General features: G+C 34.2%; 1 protein-coding gene across 9 annotated transcripts; it reads right to left on the bottom strand.

Annotated features, from left to right (window-relative positions):
* Positions 1-57: 57 nt before the first annotated feature.
* LOC121255626 (DExH-box ATP-dependent RNA helicase DExH15 chloroplastic) lies at positions 58-7,167 on the bottom strand. 9 transcript variants are annotated; one of them, XR_005938817.1, is made up of 9 exons: positions 6,621-7,167; positions 6,286-6,461; positions 6,079-6,192; positions 5,247-5,355; positions 5,073-5,159; positions 4,041-4,159; positions 3,436-3,613; positions 732-3,301; positions 58-518 (listed from the first exon to the last, which is right to left on the bottom strand). XR_005938817.1 is itself a non-coding variant. In XM_041156035.1 (9 exons), exons 1-8 carry the CDS (start codon positions 7,098-7,100, stop codon positions 1,046-1,048), a joined length of 3,519 nt encoding a protein of 1,172 aa, XP_041011969.1. In that variant the 5' UTR covers positions 7,101-7,167; the 3' UTR covers positions 58-518; positions 1,026-1,045. The 9 variants fall into 9 exon arrangements, 5 of the variants coding, with proteins under 5 accessions (XP_041011969.1, XP_041011968.1, XP_041011966.1 ...); XR_005938815.1 differs by having other exon boundaries at positions 58-533; XR_005938816.1 differs by having other exon boundaries at positions 713-3,301.
* Positions 7,168-13,930: the final 6,763 nt, after the last annotated feature.

The raw sequence follows: 13,930 nt of genomic DNA on the forward strand, positions 1-13,930 counted from the left end.
AAAAAAAAAAAAAAAAACCGATTAAATGATGGAAGTAAAGAATGCAACAATCTCCAATAACGCGAAATGAGAATAGAATTGCTTGTTATTTCGAGACATTAGGTCTGCAGTTCAAGAATCTCTTTTTTGTTCTTTAAAGTGCGAATAAAAGTATAGTACGAGAAAGGGGGAAGACTGCTCAGCCTCTATCACTACGCACAAAAAACTAGAAAGAGTAACAGTATTTTTGTGGATAGATCTAAAAAAGGAGCATGGAGTATGAACACACCCTGTTAAGCACAAGATGGGCCTATTTTTCCAAAAGGTAGGGCTGAGAGATTCAAGTATGACACAGGGTTGCAGCAAAGCTCAAGACTTCGATGCCAATTACTGCATCAAACATAAAATGAGTCTTTAAATGTTACCATTCAATCAAGAGAACAATGGATGAAGAATTAGACAAGTTGAAGACTTTGCATCTTCCGCTGACAGCATTTGGGGGAACAGCTTCCATACATCATTTCCCACCAATATATAATCTGAAAGCATTCGACCTGTAATGAGATATCAAAATCATTGTAATAACAAATCAATTGATTAGTTTATCAAAATCATTGCACTGCACAATGGAAGTGAGCTAAGTAAAAACCCAAAGCATCTGAGAATAAACAAGCCAGAAAAATTTAATCGTGCAAAAGTTTTCCTGGCTTTGAAATAGCAAATGGCAAACAACCTTAGTTGCTGACAGGCACCTGGTTTTAGTGTCCTCTGAGTAGTTGCATCCTTGTTGCCAACATTTTATTCTGGGGTTAGTGATGTGTCATTCGATATCATGGACAGTATTCAGCCTAGCCATAAAGGCTTACCTCCACAGAATACAAATGGGCCTTTTGCTGGTAATACGTGTGGAAAATCCATTATGCATCGCAAACGTGAAGCCGATTATCTTTCTTGATTGAAGTTCAATCAGATACATTAAACAGATGCTGTGAAATTTGAAAAGCTATTGACCCTGTAGGAAACAATGGTCACAATTTTACAAGTACCTTATGGTGGCAATACGACACTATCCAGCCAGCTCACTGATTGGAGGGCGGTCCATGACATTAGATGCTATCTTTGCATTGGTTTGCAACAGTGGATCAATATCAGGTAATTTAGGAATCTGAGCTAATATATCAATAGTGCGCCGTAAGAGGCGTGCTAGATCTCCTTCATCCATTGCACAGTCCATCATCATTTCCCTCCAAGATAGCCCAGATGCCCAGGCTTCAACCATACCTGAAAATTGACTATCCAAACAACAAGAAATGTTTACCCCATGCTTTTCTTGAAGTTGCAAAAGGGAGCTTCTTTGATCATTCAAGAACTTGACTAAATTGATTACGGTTGTGGAAGGTTCATATATATAGCTGTTGTTTTTCCAAGGACGAACTTTGATCCCTTCAGAAACTAAACTTGCACAGGCAGCAGCAAGTTGTGCAGGCTTTAGGCCTAGAAGGATTTTATTGCGGAGAATCATTGCAAGCCAAAGCTCATTTTCTCCGCGAATTGCAGCTGCAGTTTCACCCAGAGGAAATATTACATGTGTATTGATATCCAATGCCCTAATTTCATGTATGACATTGCTGATTTGCAAAAACTCCTTCCAGCCAGATGGTTCGATCTGCTCTATTCGATTGGTCAAACGTTTTGATCTAGCCTTCAAACGTTTTATCTTTTCCTCGGTCAACTTCGTCATGTCAATGATTTTCTTATATTCTTTAAAGCCTTGTGTACGTGCTATCCTTTTCTTCAAGCGTGCAACTTTATTTCTTTGTTCCTTGTAGCGTTCAACAGCTTCACAGTATGGTTCTGACATATGTAACAGCTCATCACTTTCAGAAAGACTATTCAAAACTGGCACATTCAAACTCCAAGACCATGTCTCTAGAGATGCTTCCATGCACCATAAGCAACCAAGTTCAGAAGCAGTAAGCCTCTCCCACTTCATTTCCTCCTTATCAAGAAGCATTGTCATAATTTCCCGAGGCAAAGCATCACCTTGAGCTAGTGCAACATTAGGCAAGCCTGCCCTATACATTGTTTTAATCCACTTTTCGGTAAATAGATACCACGTGTTATCTGAACCAAGGGCCACATAATAAGATGGTTCAACATCTCGGCCCATTTCAAGGTCATTAACACTTGACTCTGTCCCAACTACATTCAGTGCAAAAGAATCGTCAGCAAAAACCATGTTCTTAAGTTTTGAACCATTGAGTGAGTCAATCTTCCCCAAATAAACAGCAGGCAGTGAGTGTTGAACTCCTTCAGAATCTTTATATTGCAAGCACAAAAAGGGCAAGTGTCCATTTTCAAATTCCATTAAAAGAGGTTTCAGAGCAGCAATTCTTTCTGCTTCCACCCTTTTTCGCAGTTCTGTCCTAAGACGTTTTTCCATCCTCAAATCTTCCTGCAAATCTGCAATCTCCATATATGCTACCTCTGACAAAAGTTTCCTGCTCTTTCTATCTATGGCCTCATTGCTAACTTCTAAAGTCAGCATCTCGATCTCTTTCTCTATTTTAGTAAGCTCATCTTTTGCAGCAAGCATAACGTTGCTGCCAACATAGTTTCCAAAACTTCGCTCAACCAACTTCCTAGCTTCTTCCAAAGTTCGTCCCGCTTTTAAAGATTTCATTTCACTTACTTCATTAGATCTGCTAGTAACTTTTGCACCTGCAAGAAGATTCAGCACCATACCGTAGGAAGCAGTAAACTGTGAAACAAGAGGTTCAACTCCAGTGAATAGAAGCTTGCAGCACTCTTCAGCCCCTTCGTAAGGAGTCTGAACAAGTACTACATGACCCCTTTCATCCGTGCCTCTACGTCCAGCACGCCCAGCCATTTGAAGCAATTCATTTGAGCTTAATTGGGTTCGTCCACTATCACTCCTCTTCGTGAGTGATGAAATAACAGCTGTCCTAGCAGGCATATTGATTCCAGCAGCAAGTGTTTCAGTAGCAAAGACAACCTTGACAAGTCCTCGCTGAAACAATTCTTCTACAAATGATTTCCACAACGGTAGACAACCAGCATGATGTGCAGCAGCCCCTTGCAGCAGTCCTTTAACGGCAGTCTCCCTGACAGCATCAGGATACTTAATGCGGAACCTCTTCAAGGCTAGTTTAACCTCACTCATCTCACACTCATCCAAGAGATTGCAATCTTCAAGATACTGGACAGCTGCATCACATCCTTTCCTGCTAAAAATAAACCAAATTGCTGGCAGCATGTCCTTTACCTTAAGCTGCCATAACGTGTCAATAACTTGAGGGACCTGAAAATTAATAGTTCACTCCCGTAATCATATTGATTTGTCATTCTATAAAAAATTAAAGCATCAGGTAGATGAAGACCATAAAAATGAAAACAGTACTGTTATATAAAAGAATTGATGCAATGAGCCCATACTTGTGAACGTCGAATAGTGTTTATATCATTCTTTGAAAGAGGTGATTCGGACATGCTATCAACACTGTCATAGCTCATGTTACTTCCTCTTTTTTTTGAATCTCTTCTTCTAGACCCATCATCCTTATAAGATTTAACTCCTGAAGCATAAAGTTGCAGATAATTGAGTGACAGCTTCCTGTTCCAATTTAGAAAAAAGGAAATGAAAATGGTTGATAATAATAACTTTCCATCCATGCGTTCAAATAACAGATTAAGGGAGGGGATAGATAGAACTAATGGAAGAGGGAAAAAAAATTATATGTTGTACAGTGTATCATACTTACGGTAATCTGAACCAAACCTCGAACTTTCACTGTGAATGTTCACGTGAATAACCACTGGTAAAATATAGCTAGCAATTTTTATTCAAGTGCTGGCAGAATCAAGCTACTTTTGTTTTGTTAAGTATTAAAATGATGTTTCAATAGAAAACAAAGCAACTAGTCTAACAAAAAACATTAACTATTCAATGCTTTAAAGGTATCCCTATTCTTGCATTCATCTATAGTGAAACTATAAGTCAAAGTGAATGAAGTGACATAAGAATCAATTAAGAAAAATACCTATTCAATTGCGTTCCTTTCTCATCAAGAAGAGGTAACAAAGTTGTCTTCATAGAGAAATGCCAAGTCAATGGAACTGGACGCTTTGAGGATGTTACCAACTCAGTTTTACCATGAATCTAGAAAAAGGGTGAAATTAGAAAGACTCAATCCTCCCACAAGTCTATAGATCAGTCAACCCGACAGCAGTTAGAAACCAATGCTAGAGTTGACAGTGGAAATTAATCTATCTTTGTATGAAAACAACATGTAATGATGAGTTGATGATGCCAGGAGACAACCAATGATTACATGACGGAACTAGCAGCAAGAAATGACAGGCCAACACACCAGAAGGCAGAAAGAATGTAGAAGAGAACCATAAAGGGTCTTCAATCAGAAATATTTTCTCTAGACATCAAAATTCGGGTTGCCAACTTCACAAAAAAAAAAAAAAAGGAAAGAAAGAGCCACTATGAAATATACTACGACCCCAATTTATGAGTCCTTACTGCTATCCCTTTTGAAAATATAGATTTACTATCAGTTTGTGTAACTAACTCCACATTGAAATAATAGAGAAAATAGTGGATGATGGCATTGCTAAGACACAGCTTCACTGAGGCAAATATTTAAAGAAACCCCCTCAGTTCACTTTGAACCTTTGTTTTTTGTATGTCTGATAACTATATGTTTAATTGTGCACAGCAGGATCAATAGCACAAATCACTTGCCTAATGAACAAAAAATATCCCAATAGAAATGTCTCATGTGATTTGTTTAGCTCTCCTAAATTAACAAAAGCAAGAAAATCTATCTGCTGGACAAAGTCCTTTTTCTAACATCAGATGGTGTCTGAAAATGTTCTGTATTTCCCCCAAAAAAATATCGCAAAAAATTCCTTATCGACATATGGCACATTTTTTTTCTTTGTAAATAGAAAACTGCAAGGAGAACAAATAATGCCTTCATCTTTCCATTTCAACATGTGACAAATGGTATCGCTATATCCAAAACATAAACTAGGTCAGCTAGAGGGGGGGGGAACAATACCTGACCAATCCAACCAGCAAGCTCATCAGGATTTGCCACTGTTGCTGATAGGCATATGAGTTGGACTTCTTTTGGGCAATATATAACCTGAAATAATTGATTACGCCATATGAAGAAAAAGTGTGAGGAAATCATTGGCAATAAATGAGATCCTGGACAAGAAAATGTACTTACTATTTCTTCCCACACTGTACCCCGAGATATGTCACTTAGATAATGAACTTCGTCCAAAATAATCACATCAACATGGAACAGTCCACTATCAGAAGAAACCATTCCAACACTGCATGTGAATATGAAGTAAACCACCATCCTTTTAATTTAGAGAATCAACTTAACCAATGAAGAACAAATTTATGGAGGTCACAGATAATTTCTAGATGTAGCAACCATGTTGAGGAAACACTTACTGCACTAATGATATTTCCTACCGGCATACATTTTTCGATAATTCTATTTACAAAGCTTCTGTACACATCTCTCCACACGGCCTCGTTTGTTTTCAGAGATGAGATGAGATGAGACAGGTTGAGCTTAAAGTTAAAAAGTTGAATAAAATATTGTTAGAATATATTTTTTAATATTATTTTTGTTTTGTGATTTGAAAAAATTGAATTGTTTATTTTTTTTGTGTGGGGATTTGGAAAAGTTGTAATTATGAGATGAGAGGTTTTCAAAGTTTTCAAGATTTTGGCTCTTAAAAGCAAACCAGGCCTTATTGGCATTGTTAATCTCACATCCAGTTATCATATCAGTTAACCTTAATTGAAACTACAAGGTACGAATGAGAAGTAGGCAAAAGAGATGTGTCGTATAGTTTGTATAGTTTGTCGCAGAAGATATATGCAGTCAGTTTACAGATCAAAACGATAATATGTAGTCCGCAGCCAGCTAATGGATTGCAAAACCAGATCATAACATTAGTTCAAATTTATACATTACATCACGCCTTCATTAAGCAATTCCCATAAGCTACAACTAGAGTTTTAAATTCACTATAATGTACCTCTGATATAACATATTGCGTAAAATCTCCGTAGTCATAATCAAAACCTGAGCATCTTTATTCACTGCAGAATCCCCCGTAAGAAGGCCAACATTGCTGTCTCCAAATGTCTCGCTGAACCACAAAACATTATTAATACAGCGGCATAAGTACAGTTGACAAATTCAAATTTCTACTATTTACACTGATTTAGAAAGACTTATATACCGAAATTCGCGAAACTTTTGATTGGATAGTGCCTTGAGTGGAGTCGTGTAGAAGATTCGCCTTCGCCTGGCAACTGTGGCCACTGCGGCGGCTTCGGCAATTAAAGTCTTCCCACTGCTCGTCGGCGCAGATACCACAACCGATGAGCCTCTCAAGAATGCTTGTATCGCCAAACGCTGCCCAAAAGAGAAAAAATAAAATAATTACTAAGAGTGTCAAAATTTTCTTGGACCTGAATATCTACATTTAATACAAGATAAGAAATGCATATAATCTTTGTATGCTTGCGAATAGGAAAGTGAGTTTAAGATTTGAATATTTGCATAGAAATAAACCTGAAATTTATCTATGCGGAAATCGTATATCGAAGCGAGCTCATCGGCATCGATAATATATTCGCCGAAGTCTCTGACTTCGTTGCAAAGCTTTTCCACTCTCTGCCACTTGGACTCCTCATGCGGAGTCGGCGCCTCTGTTGCAGCAATAGGAATTTCGGTTTCATCGTCGCTCTGTTCAACTCCTTCCAATACATCGCCGGAGATGTCGTAGTATTCATCAGCAGCCACATCGTCATCTTCGTCGTCGTCCTCGTAGTCGTCGGCGTCGGAGATTTGGGGTTCTACGGGGTATAGAGAACTCGGGGACTTAATTGAAGATCTTGATTGTGGAAGTGTGCCAAGTGACTTGGGGGAACAAAACCCTAGGGACTGGGAAATGACGGGAGTTTGGGGATACAGAGAGATTGTGTAAGTCGATAAGGCGAGGACAGGAAGCGTCGAAGGACATGGAGGTGAGACGATAGGGAGCGTGTTCATGGCGGGAGAGATTTCTCGGGGATATTTGGATTCCACCGTGGCTAAATACGGAATCACGTGATTTTATGGGGAGCGAGCCACTGGTGGAAGATCTAATTTGTAAAATTTTTAAATCTTTAAATTTGTTTTACAAATTAAATTATACTGTATCATAGTTTATAATTTTGCCCTTTAATACCAACTAGGACAATAATTGAATTAAAATGTTTGACTTGTTCGGTTAAACTCAAATTAAACTTAACTTATGAAAAAAAATTTGCCTATGAAAGCATATATTTGTTTGATTAGTAAATGATACATACCTAACAAAACTCAATTCAACTCAGTTAAAATTTGTTAAATCACCCTTGTTTATGCTTGAATCAATTCGTTACATCGATTCGATTAAAACTCATTCATATATTGATAAATATATATATACACATATATATACATACATATATATAGGGTAATGATACAATTGCAACCGGTTCACTGCTCTTTTACTGCTATATTTGAAATTTTTTTTTTATCATTTTCTTTTAAGTATTTTCTTAACATCCTTAATTATTTAAAAAAATTAAAAAAATATATAATTTTATTAATAGTTACTTTATTAACCATTAAATAAAATAAAAAATTAAAAAAAATAAAATATAAAACAAGTAGTTGAAGAGTAGTAATCTTATCATTTTCCATATATATATATATTAACTAATAATATAAGCATAACACTTTTATAATTAATTATATAATATGTAACTTAGTTACTTATGTCTATTCATATTTATATTTTATAATTTGTACAATAATTAGTCAATAAGATTTAATAAATTCATATATTAGTATGTGAAAACCACATATGAAATAGATATATGCTATCATATTATGTGTATGTATTAATAATATACGTAAACATATAATATGTTGTTATTATGAATAAATATCAACAAGTTAGATATTAATTATTTATAAATTTTTAAAATCGTATAATTCAGTAGATGTTTTACTTGTTAGTTGCATAAATTCAATATTAGATTTTTTATTTTTTATTTATCTAATTTTTTAATTATTAATAATTATTCAAAATATTTTTAAAAAATTGAGCTAGAGTTGAGAGTTTAGTTTACCGAGTCAAATTTAAACAAAGAATAAATAAAAATCTTGAACTTAAACTCGAGTATTTTGAGTCGAGCCGAGCTCAGCAAGCTAAAGACTGCCTCAATTCGACTCGATTCCAGCCCTAATACCAACTTGTAAATACAACGTTTTATATTATTATAATATAAACTAATGAATTATTCTACTTAAAAGTAAGTGAAAACGTCTGTTTCAAAAAAAGAAAAAGTGAAAACATAGCATTTATATTTTACAATCGTTAACCTGACATATCACAAATTGATTTGAAAGATTCGAAATTTTAAATTTATCTCCTAAATTAAATCATATTATATCTATGATATAAAATGACTATCCTCCACACCCCTTGCAAATAAAACTTTTTAATAAAATTTATTATATCTTTCTCTTTTTCTGATTATTGTTTTTTTTTTAATCTTCTTTTTCTGATTATTGTTAAATGTATGTTTTTAGGAGGGTACAAACATATTTAGTCTATCGTATTAGGCCTTGTTTATGGGAATTGACCATGTTCAAAGTCGTTACCTTAATTAGGGGATGCTAAAAGGGCAAGGTTAATAATTATAATAAAGTCGTTATATGGTAGCCAGATTGAAAGGCGTGGCTATAAAGAGAATAACTTATAATCAATTCATCGGTTCTCTTCCAAATAACATCCTTCAATGGAGGTGCTCCATGTAGAGGCTTCATTTTACTTACCATATGGCTGCACTGCATAGTAGAAACAACACACGAAATTGAGTTCCCCAACCCTCCCTCTCTCTCTTTTCCAAAAATTACTTTCTTTCTCTCTCTCCCTCGTTCTGAGATCTCCCTCAATGATGCAGGGGCACCGAAACGGAGTATGACCTAGTTTGGGTATACCTCAAGTATTTTTAAAATATCTCACTATTATTCATTATTTTATTATATTTTTTACCTGTTTTTCTGTAATGGTCATTGAAGATATAAGCATTGGTGGATTACAAGGTAGGCGTGGGAAGAGTAGAAGAGGTAGTTAAATTCTGGGTAGGAAGAATAAAAAGGAAAGTGGCAATTTAGTTCGTTAGAGTTGTTGTAATTCGTATGTTTTAAATTGTGCGTTTTCGTTTTGGGTTGAGTTTTAATGGAAATGTGAGTAAATAAGTAGAACGCTATCGTTTAGTTTAGTTGAATAAGTGAAGTCGTGGTATTCTAATGTAATTTTGGTATAAAACAATGTCGTATGAAGACTGAAGATGTTGTAAAAACATAAGAGAAAAAGAAGAAAGCAACGAGAATTATTCAGTTCATACACACACTCTCTCTCTCTCTGTCTCTACTTCTTGGAACTTTCTAGAATACAGTTAGCAAGGGTCCATTACAATTGGTATCAGCAGTCATAGAGGAAGGGACGTGATCCTATGCACAGGTGGTGGATTCTATGAATCACCTTAGGCAGCAACATGATCGGCAGCAAAAACAGATTGAAGATACAATTGTGATTTTGGTTCAACAACAAGAAACTACAAGAATCGACAGGGAAAAACCAGAAAAGAGGTTTGCAAAAGTTTTACAGCAAATTTCGAGCATATCAGTTAATGGATCAATGGCTCATGAAGACATGCAGAATCTTGAACAAAACAATGAAGCACATGAAGGCAGTGAGGAAGTGCATTATCATGAACCAGTGTGGATAGGGCAATCTTTAAAGGCATAAAGTTGGAATTTCCAAGGTTTTCTGGTAGAAATCCTTTGGCTTGGGTGTATAGAGCTAATCAATATTTTCTATATCACCAAGTGCCATCGGGACAAATAATCTTTATTGCTTCTTTTCATATGGATGAAGAGGTATTAGTTTGGTTCCAAAATGCTAGTGAAGTAGGAGTTTTTCATTCTTGGGAGGATTTAACGCAAGCAATACAAGTCAGATTTGGATCATCTCCTTATGATGATCCAATGGGAGCTCTCACGAGATTGAAACATGTAGGTATTGTGATAGCCTACAAGACAAAATTTGAGTTGATTTTGAATCGAATCAGAGGTATTTCTGAGAATAATAAGCTTAGTTGTTTCTTGAGTGAGTTGAAAGATGAAGTCAAGTTACTTGTGAGGATGCTCGATCCCAAGAATTTGAATGATGCATTTGGTTTGGCCAAGATTCAGGAATTGTATGTTTGGAGCATAAGGAAGGCTTGGCAAAACAATTCTTATGATGCAATGGCTAATATAAAGAGGACAACCTAAGCTCCATCTATTTTAAGGACTCCTAAGGGGTAGCCTGCTCCTAAAGTCTCTTACTAAAAAATTTTAGAGGCTCAGATGCAGGATAGAAGGAAAAAAGGACTTTGTTATTTCTGTGAGGAGAAATGGCATCTAGGCCATAAGTGTTCGAAGCCAAAATTGTATGTTTTGGAGGGGATGGATTTGCCTTAGGGTGAATCATGGGAGTCAGAGGAAGATAATGATCAGTTGATTGAAGTTGAGGGTGGAGATGTGCAAGATGTTGTTGGAGTTGCTTCTGTTTCAGTCTAGGCAATGATTGGAACACCAAGCCCAAAAACTATAAGAGTTCTTGGTCAGATTAAAAAAAGAAGGCTGACTATATTAGTAAATACTAGCAGTACTCACAACTTTGTAGATATTGCAGTAGCAATGAAGTGTGGATTGCTGGTACATGAGTTTGTTCCTATGCAGGTAAGAATTGCAAATGGAGACATTGTTACTAGTGGTGGGAAATGTAGCAATGTGGCCCTACACATTCAAGTACCACCTTTGTAACTGATTTGCTTATCTTAGAATTGGGTGGTTGTGATGTTGTATTGGGAGTGTAGTGGCTGCTGTCACTAGGTTCTATTCTTTGGGAATTTGGTAAGCTTCACATGCAATTCACTTATAAAGGTAATTTAACATGTTTAAAAGTCTTACCTTCTACTTCTAACAATTTGGTAGATGATGTTGAGGTTGCTAAGCTCTCTTCAGTAGAACATAAGGGATTACTATTGTAGATAGTATGAATTCAGTCACGGCATTCTGATGTAATTTTGGTATAAAACAATGCCGTATGAAGAATGAAGATGTTATAAAAACAAAAGAGAGAAGAAGAAAGCAACGAGAATTATTCAATTCATACACTTTCTCTCTCTCTCTCAAGTCTCTCTCTCTTTCTCTCTCTACTTCTTGGACCTTTCTAGAATACAGTTAGCAAGGGTCCATTACATTTTCAATACTATTCAATATTATATTATTATATTCTCATTACTTTTTCACTACTATTTATAAAATACTTGAGAATACCTCACTATCCAAACACAACTTTAAAAATAGGTTAAGGATGCAGAACAATGGTGATTTCAATAGGAAATAGGTTGCTTTCAGAAGAGATGGGAGAATATGATAGTTTTCTGATTTTCATCCTCAGGGATGCAGCTCATGAAAATTGTGTATAGGTGCTGAGGTCTTGTGTAAGTATTGGAAGGTGTTAAACCCATGAGATAAGAAGGTCCACTCCAAAGAGTTTTTAGGCTACAAATTTAACTTAATCTGTGGTTTGGATGGTGAGTTGAGATGAAATGAGTTGAGATGAAAGTTGAATAAAATATTATTTTTTAATATTATTATTGTTTTAGAATTTGAAAAAATTGAATTGTTTATTATATTATCTATGAAAATTTTGAAAAGTTGTAATGATAAAATTAAACACTTCTTGTATCTAAATGGGACAATTGAGAGCAAATTGACAGTAAAATCAACGTTAATTCTGTTTTTGTTGAAAAAAATAAATCTTTGAACTTTGATCAAGTCTTTTTTCATTTTGTCCCATTCAAAATCAATGCAATGTTTTTTCTTAAATTACAGAAATATTAATAAATCCAATTATACTAATGAAGCAAAATAAGAAACAATTGAAGAAAATTATTAGATAGTGTTTAAGAAAAAATGTAGTACTTCTATTCTATACATGAGATCATCTCATTAAAATTGTTTATATAATAAGTATTAATTTTTTTTATAAGTATATAAGCATTAATTAATTTTATGGCATGCCAATAAAAGTACCATATATTTGTATTCCAGAACTACCTAGTAATTAATTTTCTTTTGGATGAAAAGTGTTAAGATAAGACTGATGGATTTGTGTTTATGAAAATTATTAGTACTTTAAGAATATAAATAACACTCTGCTCTCATTTTAAAAATGTTGTTGATAATAATATAAGTTGCTAAGAACCGCTACTTTGTGCTCCTAGTGCTCTTGCAAGAAAATAAGAGCCATGTTTGTTTGCATATACATTAAATTTTAATGGCATGCTAATAGGAGTACCACTTATGCATACTCCAAGGTTGTCTAATAATTAATGGATAATGTTAGGGTACACTCTATCGAGTAATGATATATATACAATACATTATACAATAATGTTATATAATGAAGATATTTTTATAAAATGATGTTACTTTTATAAGATGTTTTATAAAAAATACTCATAATTTAAAATATAGTTGTGTAAAGTGTTGTAAAAATATTGTGTATAAATTATTTTTCCATTCTAAATGTGTACATCAGTGCAAATGGTATTTTTCTTTTTCTTTTAGGTATTTTTAAACATACTTAACTGTTAAGAAAAAATAAAAAAAAAATACAAATTTACTAATAATTACTTTTTTGATAATTAAAACAAAATTAAAATATATAAACGGACATATTTGATTGAAAGTCATACAAGCATTTTCCATAATTAATTTTATTGTGAATGATCCAATGATCCAGATCTAGCCAGGTCTTGAATCTCAACATCAAGGCTCAATTAGCGACCTACAGCCAAGGGCCAGCGTATCGGGTGCTTCACCCACTTTTCCATACATACGGCCGGAGGGATATTTAGACAATAAGTCGAAATGAAATGAGTTGAGATGAAAGTTAAAAATTTAATAAAATATTTTTAAAATATTATTTTTTAATATTATTATTATTTTAAGATTTGAAAAAATTAAATTATTTATTATATTTTATGTGAAAATTTAAAAAAATTATAATGATTAGATGATATGAGATAAATTGAGATGAATTGAAGAATTTTTATATCCAAACTAGACCTAAATATACACATGTTTTTTAAAGCAATAGCATGTAGTGAGGAAGCATTATTAAATGCCAACTTTTCTTTATCTCTATCTTATGCAAGACTCTTATGAAACTATTTAAAAAAACCATACCTATAAAGATATCATACAAAATAAAATTTACGAATTGATATGTTTTTATATAATATGTTATAATTTTTTATAATAAAAATAATTTTATAATTTAACGTATCACGTTAAAGTATATCAGTTTGTAAATTTATTTTTATATAATTTTTTTTATAATTAAAATATTTCTCTTAAAAAAAATATTATTAAATATATTCACAATACCTAAACACACGCACGTACGTACATGTATGATAATTTTAAAAATTATAGCAGGGAATGTTGTGCCTGTACAGGACATACGTGGACGTCCCATGATGTACATGTATGATAATTTTAAAAATTATAGCAGGGAATGTTGTGCCTGTACAGGACATACGTGGACGTCCCATGATGATCGGCTGTGCCATGCACGTGAGAAAGACTTTGGTTGCCATGCTGATTGCCAAGGGCGCGTCTTGCTCGGTGTTGGGCATGCAGTGCTCTTGGAGTTTGCACTTTGCAGGGGTGCTTATGTATAATGTGTGATGAGTATAATGTGTGATAGTATAATGTGTAAT

Source organism: Juglans microcarpa x Juglans regia, chromosome 3D (assembly GCF_004785595.1).
Source record: "Juglans microcarpa x Juglans regia isolate MS1-56 chromosome 3D, Jm3101_v1.0, whole genome shotgun sequence".
In the NCBI taxonomy this organism is placed as follows: Eukaryota; Viridiplantae; Streptophyta; class Magnoliopsida; order Fagales; family Juglandaceae; genus Juglans; species Juglans microcarpa x Juglans regia.